Source organism: Miscanthus floridulus, chromosome 17 (assembly GCF_019320115.1).
Source record: "Miscanthus floridulus cultivar M001 chromosome 17, ASM1932011v1, whole genome shotgun sequence".
NCBI classification, from domain to species: Eukaryota; Viridiplantae; Streptophyta; class Magnoliopsida; order Poales; family Poaceae; genus Miscanthus; species Miscanthus floridulus.
In genome coordinates, this window is record NC_089596.1 from 102,485,202 (window position 1) to 102,497,089 (window position 11,888).

Sequence of the window (11,888 nt, forward strand, 5' to 3'; positions counted from 1 at the left end):
ACAAAAAATATAATCAAAATCTGCTACAAGGTTTCACCTAGAAAAGAGTTTGTCAACCCAAAAGGATAACAATCGGTCTTCCTCTTCCCTGGTCGCTGATCATGTTACATGTTACTCATCACGTCCGGAAGGCAACGTGCGCATTTCCTGGTGGCAATCAACCCAATAGGACAAAAGGCAGTTTGATACAGGAGAATATATTGCCATAAAGTGCAGAATAGTCTGCCAGCGTTATACCACTTCCATAACTGCAAAGTTAGGTTACTTCACCCAAACACTAAAGTCACATTCGCCATGGAACATATCAAAGTGATCAGATGCAGAACCCGAACAAGACAAAAGAGTGCAACCTGAGCATACTAAAACCCATCAACCTACAGAATCCAACAAGACAGTGTATCCTGATTCCTAAACATACTAAACCCTATCCTCCTAAACAATAAGTCTGTCAACACCCCTCTAACAGGCCTTCTCCTCACTCCTCGTCATCGTCAATTCGATCGGTCAAATCGTCTATGTTTGTAGCATTTGGAGCACCGGTCTCTGATGAACGCAGCTCTTCGATTTCAATACGGAGGAGGGGATCACAGATAACCTTCCCTCTTTCTAGGACTCTAGGACAGCCTGATTGATGAAGAAAAAACAAAGTGAGCACCTCATGAAAAGGAAGCACCAAGGAATGGCCAGGGAGCAATGATATACCTGCAATAGGGCACTGTGGTGGTTTTTTTGGTCCTTATATATTGCATTACTCGGGTCCTTTTCATATATGTGCTTGCAATCCACACTGCATAGGAAATTATCATCAGTTCAGGACAATGAATTATATCTACATCTATACTAACAGATAACATTCAAATGCCTAAGTACTACCCCATTTCAAACTATAATTCTATAAATTTGACTCAATTTTTAGAAAAATACAGTATATCATTTACAAATTCACATAAATGCATTATCAAGAAATATTACATGGAGAACTTAATGAAACTAATTTGACGTTGCAGATGTTAATGCTTTTTTAAAACTTGGTCAAAGTTAGATACGTTTGATTTAGGACAAAGCTAAAGTGAACTATAATTTGTAATAGAGGAAGTAGTAACTAGCAATCCCCTCTATTCCATCTGTTTATCTTTACAAGGTATATTTCTTTTTAATATGGCAAGCCTTTGACAAAAAAAAATGTTATTAACACATAACTTTTGTGACACAAAATTGATCTTATTATATTCATATAAGAAATTTTATGATTCTTTATCACATAAATGAAAAACCAATGTATAAATTGTCAGTCAAATCTTTATACTAAAGAAACAAGTATGTCATGGAGTAATAACCACTTGGGGATTTATCAGCCAAAAATGGCACATGGTTGTATCATAGTACTCCATGGTGACAGAAAGGAAATTATTACTTTTCGACTGTCTCAAAGTACATCAGGTTGCCAGAAAGGGTTGTATATGTAGCACCAGATATCTGGTGTAGAAGACTGTTACACTATTGACAATGGCAAACTAGTAGCTCCATCAGGGAGACAGGGAGCTGAGAACAAATCATTCTACTGACATGAATACCATATCAAATGAGACCAGGAAAATCCAGATTTCAGCAAGTCACCGAAAGGATACAGGACCAAATATAGTACTCAACAAACATAATTCAAAGAGCTGTTGAAACATGTTTCTTGTATCTACAATTTCCGCTCTATCTTCATCGGTTGAAAATAATATTGTGAATGATCATTCTCTTTTAGCATGACAGTGCATAAAATATTCCGTCAATTTTGCCAGGTTGAAAAGTGTTACGCTCAACCTTCACTTATTGAGTTAGAAAACCCCACGAAGAATGTTCAATGAGATACAGAAGTACAGAATAGAATTATACTCATACCAGCGAACTGGATCTATCAATTCAATCACAGGCTTTCCTGTTAATGGGCATGTGACATTTAAGATGCTCATCTGAGTGCTTGTCATGACAATGTCCTCCTGTTCCTCACCAGGCATAGGTTGACCAGCATGGTGAACATTCTGCACAAAACAACACAAGACATCAGAAGATAAGACATTTTGCAAAATTACACAAACATATCATTTCTGTTCCCAAATTCACATTCTAGCTATTGTAATCATATGGGAGCAACTAGCTAATGCAGGGAGCACATTTAGAATGCATAATCCTGAAGATCATCAAATGACCATTAGCACGCTACTCTGTAACACATACCCAGACAGTCTCCCTGAACTGCCGAAAGAGTGGGTGGTTCTGTTGTGATGCTGATGACGCTCCCTTAATCTTGCTAACCTCCACCTCGATCAATGTTTTGAAATCCGTTGGCTTCGAGTGGAGACGGAATCAAAACAACAAGGCCAAGAAGAGTCAGACAAAATTACTCCAATTTCAAAGGCCCTAAATCGCTTGAATCCGGACGGCAGGCAGCACCCCACCTGATCAGACGGCTGATACACTCCAGGCACCGCCTTAATCGCCTGGGCCATGGCCGCGCAGTCCTCGTACGCAGCCACCATCTCCAGAACCATCTCCTCAAGCTTCTTCACCTGAAATGAAAAATGCCCGTGCCGTTGGGGGTGTTAGGGGGGTTTAGAGGCGAGGTCGGATGGGGATTAAACAGTGGCGTTCGCTTGCCTTGTCGGACTTGCCGTCCCTCTCGAAGTCTACGGCGAGGGACTTCATGGTGCTGATTGCCTTCCGCATGTCCTGCGGGGAATCGACGACGGAGGGTTAGGGTTTTGCGGGCGGCGGAAGCGGGGAAGGGGGGAAGAGAGGTGGGTGGCGGAGGGGTTTACCGCGACTAGGGTTTGCGCGTCCGACGAGGCGACCTCGGCGGTGTTGACGAGCTTGGTGGCCATCGACGACATCTCCGGCAATGTCTTTCGAACTTCCGTTCAAGGAGAGCGCGGCTCGGAAGAAGCTACGCTACAGAGTTTAGACCGAGCTGGAAGACAGAGGACAAGTGTGCGTCGCGTTGGGCCGCATAGGCGTGAGTTGGGCTGTGGGCTGTGGCCCGTTGTGCGGTGTCGGCGTGTATACAAGCCGCACGCCCACACCTGAGTCTTAGCCAGGCTCAGCCTGAGATTTTTTTTTTCTATCTAGGATTCGCCGCAAATAGCAGGTGAATTAAGCTTATCACGCGACAACAATTGCGGATCAGCTCAATGATGACCTATGTCAAGTTCCATCAGTTGCAGGTCACTTGTGTCACCGTCGGTGTTTGTCATTTTTCCATGGATTAACCTCTGGACTCCGGTGCTGTTTGTTTCGACGTTTTCCACCCGGTAACTGTTTGCGCTGCTATTAGTTCCTGTTGCTACGTGTTTGTTTCAGCAGCAGCGGAGCCGTTCACGGAGGAATCGAATCTGGATACGTGAAACGTCGTTACCGCCCACCTCTAGGCCTTAACTGTTTACGCCGAGCAACGGGAATGGATCAAGGATATCTTATAACCAGCCAAACAAATTAACGTTTTCCATTGCATGCAACAGGTAGCGGTGGTACTTGTTTCCATTTACGTTACTGCTCGGTATCTGGATGTTTAGTTCGTGAAATGAATTTTTTTTTTTTTTTTGTGTCACATCGATGTGTCGGAAGGATGTCAGGAGGGGTTTTTGGATACTAATAAAAAACAAATTACCCCATCAGGAAACTAAGAGACGAATCTAATGATATTAATTAATCGGTCATTAGCACATGTGGGTTACTGTAGCACTTAAGGCTTTTTATGGACTAATTAGGCTTAAAAGATTCGTCTCGCGATTTTGCCGAGAACTATGCAATTAGTTTTTTTTCGTCTATATTTAGTACTCCATGCATGTGTCGCAAGATTCGATGTGACATTTTAGGGTGAAAATTTTTGGAAACTAAATAGGGCCATGCAAGACGGTAAAGTCACACACGTCAAGCTAACTCAGATGCTCATGCATCTTTTTTTTTTGTGAACAAGATGCTCATGCATCTGGCTTTGAGGCATTATGAAAATTGCTGCATTTGGGTGATGATTCTTCGCCCCGGCTGCCCATCAGGGATTCAGGCCTAGAGAGGACAGGGTGGTGGCGTTCGTCTGCTGAATTTTCTTCAGCCACGGGCAAAACTTTTTCAGCATAGATGAGGTTGCTGTCTTCTTCAGATTCATTGTCTTCCATGTTGTCTGCCATCCAACGAGACAACATCAGGATGCAGTTTTCACTGGCATATGTTGAGTTTTCCTATGCCATCCTCGATTTCTTGCCCAACAATGTCTCTAGCTGCATGCAAATCTGTTTCACCAATGGGATGTTCGGAGAGACTATTTCAGTATAACATGGAGAAAATAGGTTGTACTCATCGGTTCACAGGTACAACACTATGTTTTATATACCATAGTTAATAGGATGCAGTGATACTCTTTAGATGTTGGTAAGAACAAGCTGAAAGTACCAACAGTTTATAGCTAATATGAAACGTGATACTGGACTAGTGGACTCAAACTTCTCATTGCCATATAATATAGTTTCGTACGAACCTAAATATATGCGATGCTGAACTTGTAGAAGAGCTAGAGTATTGAAAATTTGACCCTTTCATGCAAGTGTTCAGAAAGGGAATGAGCATTAACAACTTATATGATTTACTTAATTTCAAGAAAGGGAATGAACCTTTTAATATTGAAAAAAAATCGTGTTGAATACATCGACACAATCTTAAAAAACAACAACTTTGACCATTACTTTTTGCTATAAAATATTTATAGAATATAGTCAATATATATACTTTTATAAAAACTACATTTCGAGATAAATCTACTTACATCACTTTCATATTTTCAAAATCAACCCAAAAGAATGTATTTGTAGTCAAAGTTTAAAATATTTGACTTAAGACAACCTCAATACAACTTTTTTTAGGAACATGGAGGGAGTACTAATATTCATTTAATGGTTTGGTGATGAATTATCACTTATTCATTTAACGGTTTGGGGAAAGAGAAAGAGAGAATTAATGGGATAGAGAGCGAGGGTAAAGAAGATCAATCTATTCCTTGACTTCTCATCACAATAATCCTCCAAATAAATAGACCAACTGCTAACAACCTGATCTACTGCTAATAAAACAATCTTAATCCTAACAAACTATGCGAATCATGACCTGGCCGAGCTCGCCGCACGCCACATCCTGGCCTGGCTTCGACCGCGTAGAGTACTGTCGTCCGGTCATAACACTACGCGAATCAGTTGCCTTCCTATCGGTCTGCACTCCACGCTAGTTCAGCATCAGATCATCCACGGGGCCTAACCCGAAGGAGGCCTTCAACACCAAGACCGGAGGTGGCAGTGGTGTCGAGGTAAGCAAGCGGCAACAGAGGCGGCCTCAGCATGCCGATCCGAGCGCGGTGGCAGTGTAGATACTGTAATTGAAAGAGTAAATTGTGCGGGCTGATTAATGGGAGAATTCGGCTGTAAACAAATTACGGACGCAAAGTTTGCGATTACTAATATGCCTTGATTAAATAAATTCTATTGACTAATTACCTTCCACAGATCAATGGCCAGAAAATTTCACAAGTAAATGTACCTTGAAGGCCGTGTTTGGCGGGGCTCTGGCCGGCTCCCGCTCCGGCACTGTTGTGCTCCTCCGGCTCTCCTCTCATGCTACACGAAGCCGGAGCCTGCACAGTAGCGCGCGGGCAGGGGAGACAGAGCCGGAGCCGCTCGGCAAGAGCCCTGCCAAAGACAGCCGAAGTACCAGCTTCCCTCCGCCAACCACTGTAAGATTACCCACAGTATCAAATATCGATGCTGAAACAAGGACAGTGTATCAAATGTTGAAACGAAGAGAGAGAAGAATTCAGCATCGATGCAACACATTGATGCTAGAGCCAGAAAACTCTGGCATGTAGAAGCATCGGTGCTGAAACGAATAAAAAACTATTTCACGAGCTGTTTTTACTCTTCCACTATCATAGCTCCTACCAAAGCATTTTACTCTTCCACTAGTTGATCGAGTGAAGCAGAAAGAGCCTCTGATCTGATTTGTGATGATGCAGCGTGTCTTGCCTTCAGTGTTTTTCAAATAACCTGAAATTACAAAAGTAGAAGCAAGAATGCAAACAACCTCGGGTGATTAAACAACTTCTCGGGGCCCAACAAAGGTTGAAATCCTAGGCTGACAAAAATAGGTCAGAACGTGTTTTTGCAAGAAGAGTATTCGTTTACTTAAAGTTTCACCAATAAGTTTTTTTTTTCTCGAACAAAGTTACACCTATAATAGGTAAATGTCATGAGCAGGTACAGTTACAGAGTTTAGACCGAGCTGGAAGACAGAAGACTCCTATCAAAATTTATCTCACATACCAACTCCAGTGTAGGTATCAGGAACCACACGGAAAACTTGCTGATACTCACTCCATGCATATATTGTCTAAACATCTTTCATCAACTTCATAATAGGTAAATACAAAAAGATCTGCATCGGGCAAGAACACAGGCGACACAATGCCACGCACTACTCTTCCATAGCATTATCTTCTGTCTGCTGCTGAACAACTTTGACCTTGACCTTTGTTTTCTCGGCTGCGAGCTCGTTGCTAATAAGCTTCTTCGGAAGCATGCCGATGTCCTGATCCAGCTCCTTAGAATCTTTCTCCATCTCCTTGCGTTTACCAGGTTTATGTCTGTCAAAAGATGTACTCCATGTCAGACATGAAAATCCTTGCAAAATTACACAGACGACAAGTTGGAGTACAAGAACGAACCTGTTAGAAATGTGCTTCTCCAGGCGGTCATGCCTAATCTTTGTAATAAGTGGGATGGCCTTCAGAGTTTGCTCCGTCAAATTGCGGTCATAGCGCTCAGGCCTGTTCCTCTTCCTCTCAAACTCAAAGGTTGTATCCTGGTAAATTTCAAAGAATACCAGTCATGGTTTCAATAGGAAGAAATATGACCTCTGATTATTACATGATATCAGAAACAACAAAGTGCTTACTAACCTTTGTCATGTCTTTGCCATGCAATTGCCTGTATGCTTTTGTCCACTTAACCTTACGAGGATTTCTCTTCATCTTAAAATTTTTATGACACTTTGACCGGCAAAAGCGGAAGATCTGGCAAGAAGAATTACCCAATCACTCTTACAGGGTACCAACAAGATACAAAATAGAAACTACAAAAATTACTTTAAAGGCAAGAAAAGCATATGCATTGCCTTATATTGCTCTGAAGTATTCATGCAAACCAATATTCGCAATAAACACTTTAACAGTCTAGAAAGAAGATAAATTTGAACATTTAAAACTAAAAATCGTAATTCATGGGGGGCAGACATAACATATCAGTCAAAAGAAAATTACAGCGACATATTTTACCTATCAATTTTAATCTAGAAGAAAAATAGAACCCCTAAACATCTTAATAAGGATAATCATCAATCAACAAAAGAATGTACAACTGATGGGTCATATTTAAACACGGCTAACGAAGAATATTTGTAAAGTATATAAAATGAAGCAGTTTCATTTACATATAGCCAGAAGACAAAAGATCCAACTTTACATTCTAGGCCAATAAAATTTTCAAAGGTGTGTTGTCGCATGTACCAAAATACCATATTGTTCCTTAAAGAACACTGGCCGCTCCTAACAGATACACATTACAAAGATCTAACAAGCAAGCCTACATGTTCTTCTATTGCAGACCAAGCAATGCGGTATTTTATATTTTCCTTGAATTCATCAAGGAGGCCACCGTTCACAGAATACAATAATAACATTTATGGGAATCAGAAACAGTACGAATAAGCATTACTGAATAACCAGGAATCCAGGATAACACAATGAATTAACTAGAAATTACATGCAAAATGATATAGAAAACAGAACTACGCATGCTGGAACAGTACAAAAGATACTATTTAGTTAGATCTTAGTTTTCTTTAAAGTAAAATTAAGTTACCTAGTCTACAGAACATTGAGTTATTGTAAGCATTATGCCACAATTGCATATCTTCTAGTAGATTCTAAATCTGAAATTAAACAGATAAAAATACAGTCTAGTGCTCTGTTTGTCACTATACAGTACTAAATTCACTGACTACATCCATCAAGAAACAACAACAGGAGTATGGAAAACCCCACTGGACAAGGAGCAAAGAACTCTTATGCCGAACTGTCTCACAAACAAAGCAGGTAACTAAGGAGTTATAGCTGGTAGTCCCTACATTGCAAAACTTAAGGCATTGATAGACTTCGAGGCATGGTCTCGAAAACTAGATATCGACTCTTAATTTCTTATAATGCGGTGCTTGCAGAAACAAAATTATAACCATAAGAAAATGCAGTAAAACGTGAATCCAATTATATCATTTTCACACCAACAAAATGAAAATCTGTTGAGGCTAATTGTTGGTTGAAGATTACAAAGTCCGGCTTAATGCGCACAAGCTTGCGCTGAATTTAATGCACATGAGCCTTTATAAAATGAAGTGGAGGGAATAGCTAAAACCACAAATCAATGCTGCAGTTACCATGCATGTAAGCTGCAGCTTCTAAGCCAAATAATTAGGCCAAGTTCCTCAAGTGAAGACCAGATTTTGGTTCTAACATCTTTTATGCAGTGTTCAGTGCTTACAACAAGGCAATCCTATGCATCAAGAAATGCCATGCCACGTGATTTCCATTTACATCTAATTAGCACCGTTAAAATTTTTCTACTAACATATCTAACCAGGTGACAGTATCAAACTATCAATTCTCTGAAGAGGGACAGGCACCATTTGCCTAATTTTCTGTTTGACTCCCGCACAAACAAAATGATCACCATTATCAGTTCATCCCTAAATTTCGTTTTTAATAGAAGGTTCGCTTCATAATGATGAACTGGAAAAAGAAAAGGGCAAAAGGTTCTCGAACTTGCTTAGCAGTTCTACAGCAGATAAGGAAATGCTAAGGAGCCAGTTCTTGACAGGAAGACACAGCAATCCATTATTTATATATTTACACTGTTAAGTAATAACTTCTTACATCAGCTCACCAATCAAAGACATACAGTAAGATTTTTATAGGAACCATATTTCCATTTAACCTGTAGTGCCGGATATATCCCCAGACTGATACAAAGTCAGGGGCATGGTCCATCCAACGTCGTGAGCCAGAAACTAAAATATGCGATTGGGCAACAGAAACTAACACGGTCTCCCAAATATAACCCAGGCAAGAAATTGATTCAACACAAGCAGCTAACAGTTTGGACTCAGTAATGGTTACATGACACCACCAAACAAAGCATGTATGAAGTTGTACAAAGTAATTGAATTCCAAGAAATAAATGAAACCCAGGGCGCGCTCCTTGTGTCAATCAATCAAGGAAACCTACGAGGAAACAAGAAGAAGAGAAGCACCTTGGCATCGTTGCGGACGAACTGGATTCCATGGCCGGGGTAGATAGTGGAGGAGCAGAACCAGCACTTCTCCAACCTCATGATGCCGCCTTCCTTGGTAACGTCTTACGGGCCCCCCGATCGGCAGCGAAAACAGGAGGTTTGGTGATACGCGACTGCAGGCGGGCGGGCGACGAGCGGCGTTGGGGGAGCCGGCGGTTGGTGAGCGGCGGAGAGCACGCGCAACTGGCCGACTGCGGCCGCTAGGGTTTGCGTGACGGCGCTGGAGAGCGTGGCTTATGTTGCTCGCATGGTGGGCCGAAACTTTGGGCTGCCCCTTTGGGCCAGGCCGATACCGCAACGTGGGGCTGGGCCAGGAGGAACTTGGAAGGAAATGCCGCTGATTGAGCAGTAGTAGCGTAGGCATTCGCTAGGCTCCAGATACCTCTCGTCTCTTCCCGACTCTTCGCAAGGGCGACTCCGAGGAGTTTGCGGTTCTGCCGCCGGATTGGCCGGCTTTCCCTTGCCTCCGGCGGCCTCGGTGGCACCGGTGAGCTGGGGGGCCTGCGGATCCGACGGGCAGTGTACATATCCCCTCTTATTAGGGTAGTTTAGGGTTGGGTTTTGTCCAGGTGAGAAAATCGTCGGGTCTCTTTTGGTTCTTCCTCAGCTTCTCTGCTTTCGTCTCCTTCCATGGTGAGCGAGTCTCGGTGGTGGCTGGTGGGTGCGTGGTGCTCGGCGCCAGCATCTTTTGCAGGGGATTCGACAGTGACGGGTATGCCATCGATGTATTCCTTTGCGTTGGTGTTCGATTCCTCTGTGTCGGCGATGCCCATGCCTTCATCGTCGATGCTGGTCTCGTAAGCCATTGTATGGCGGCGGGTACGTGGAGGAGTTTTGGTGGACGTATCGATGGGGGTGGGGTGTCATCCATCCATCTTTTGTCCCTCAAGGAAATTCTGGTGGTCGCGTCAGAAGTTTCCTCGTGAGGTTAGCTATCCACCTTCCTGTGTGTTCGGGTTGGTGTATTCAGATCCCCCTCGTGGGTTTGCTGGTCGTCGTCTGGGGTTGGATGGTGAGGCAATTGGCGTCAGATCCCGGCAACGACGAGGAGATGGCAGCTTGCCTTTGGCCGGTGCGTTCAACGAATCAACAGCACGCCTTCGGCGTGTTTTTTATGGGCTCCTTAAACTTTGATGAAGATTCTTCGTCGATCCGGAATTCGGCCATGAGCTTCATTCCGTGTCTTCTTCATTGCGGGAGGTGGAGAAGGACCGGCTTGCTGCAACATCGGTCGGCGACGGCGAAGGCTGCGGGGTGCTCCAGAGGACTTAGCTGTAATTTTTATTTTCTTGAGGGGTGCCCTTTATGGGTGCTGGATGTATTAGTTCTTTTCCTATATTAATAAAAATCCAACCCTTTTCTAAAAAAAACAGTAGTAGCGTAGGCTAATGCTTACGGGTGTTGAGGTCACTCTTCACCTCCTAAATCAAGTCTCATTTAATCATTTTCTACACAAATATTTTAACTAAATAGGACTAAATAAGCTTTAGCTAACTAGTCACTCAAATGTTGTTAAATAGGACTAAACCTCACCTTTTACTCAAGCTGTCTCACATTTTAGTCACTTTGGAGCCTAACACCCTGATTAAAAGGGACTAAAAGACCTCTTTTACTCTCTTTTAGTCCATCAAACCAAATAGATGGTGACTAGGTTTGTGTCAGGGGCTAAAGTTTAGTCGTGTCATATCGGAAGTTCGGATGCTAACTAGGAGGACTAAACATGAGCTAACTATAAAACTAATTGCACAGGAGTAGACTAATTAGCGAGACAAGTATATTAAGCCTAAGTAACCCATAAATAGCAAATGTTTATCGTAGCACAACATTGTCAAACCATGGACTAATTAGACTTAATAGATTTGTCTCGCAAATTAGCCTCAATCTATGTAATTAGTTTTGTAATTAGTATATGTTTAATACTCCTAATTGGTATCAAAGATTCGATGTGACAGAGCTAAACTTTTGCTCAGAGAAAAAAACACAGCCTAAAGTTTAGGAGCTGATTTAGATGACTAAACTTTAGAAGATGCAAACCAAACACGCCCTTAAAGGTACCGAAAGCGGACCACCGAACAGTTTACCAGTTTAGTCAGAGTTGAATAAAGAATGAATTTATAGAGAATAATACCAATGTTTATTACACAAGTTAGATATATGAAACTATATTACATGGTAAATTGAATTGTATCGATTTGATATCATAAATGCCGATATATTTTCTATAAATTTAATCAAATTTACAATAATTTGACTTTAACTGAATTATAAGGTCTCTATTTTCTATGACAGAGGGAGTATAATTTTAAACGAACATATGACTAATTTAAATATTTTTTATTAAATATGTTTAGTTTAATTAATTATTTAGGTAATTCTAACCATAGTTCAATTTGGCGATTTGCATCCCTAGGTAAGGCCGGAAATATATGGTGAACCCTAAGTAAGGAGCCACAAAACAT

At 41.8% G+C, this 11,888-nt stretch overlaps 1 protein-coding gene and 1 pseudogene across 1 annotated transcript; both read right to left on the minus strand.

Moving 5' to 3' along the window:
* Positions 1–333: 333 nt before the first annotated feature.
* Positions 334–3,126, minus strand: LOC136514972 (E3 SUMO-protein ligase MMS21-like; annotated as a pseudogene).
* A 3,078-nt stretch (positions 3,127–6,204) lies between these two features.
* LOC136516589 (probable ribosome biogenesis protein RLP24) lies at positions 6,205–9,654 on the minus strand. The gene is made up of 4 exons (XM_066510026.1): positions 9,388–9,654; positions 6,983–7,096; positions 6,749–6,885; positions 6,205–6,667 (listed from the first exon to the last, which is right to left on the minus strand). The coding sequence occupies exons 1-4, from the start codon at positions 9,466–9,468 to the stop codon at positions 6,499–6,501; spliced, it is 501 nt and encodes a 166-aa protein (XP_066366123.1). The 5' UTR covers positions 9,469–9,654; the 3' UTR covers positions 6,205–6,498.
* Positions 9,655–11,888: the final 2,234 nt, after the last annotated feature.

Coding starts and splice junctions, on each gene's coding strand:
- LOC136516589 (XM_066510026.1), bottom strand. CDS start 9,468: ATGAGGTTGGAGAAGTGCTGGTTCTGCTCCTCCACTATCTACCCCGGC. Junction 6,886..6,982: donor ATGGCAAAGACATGACAAAG/GTTAGTAAGCAC, acceptor GAAATTTACCAG/GATACAACCTTTGAGTTTGA. Junction 6,668..6,748: donor GAGAAGCACATTTCTAACAG/GTTCGTTCTTGT, acceptor ATCTTTTGACAG/ACATAAACCTGGTAAACGCA.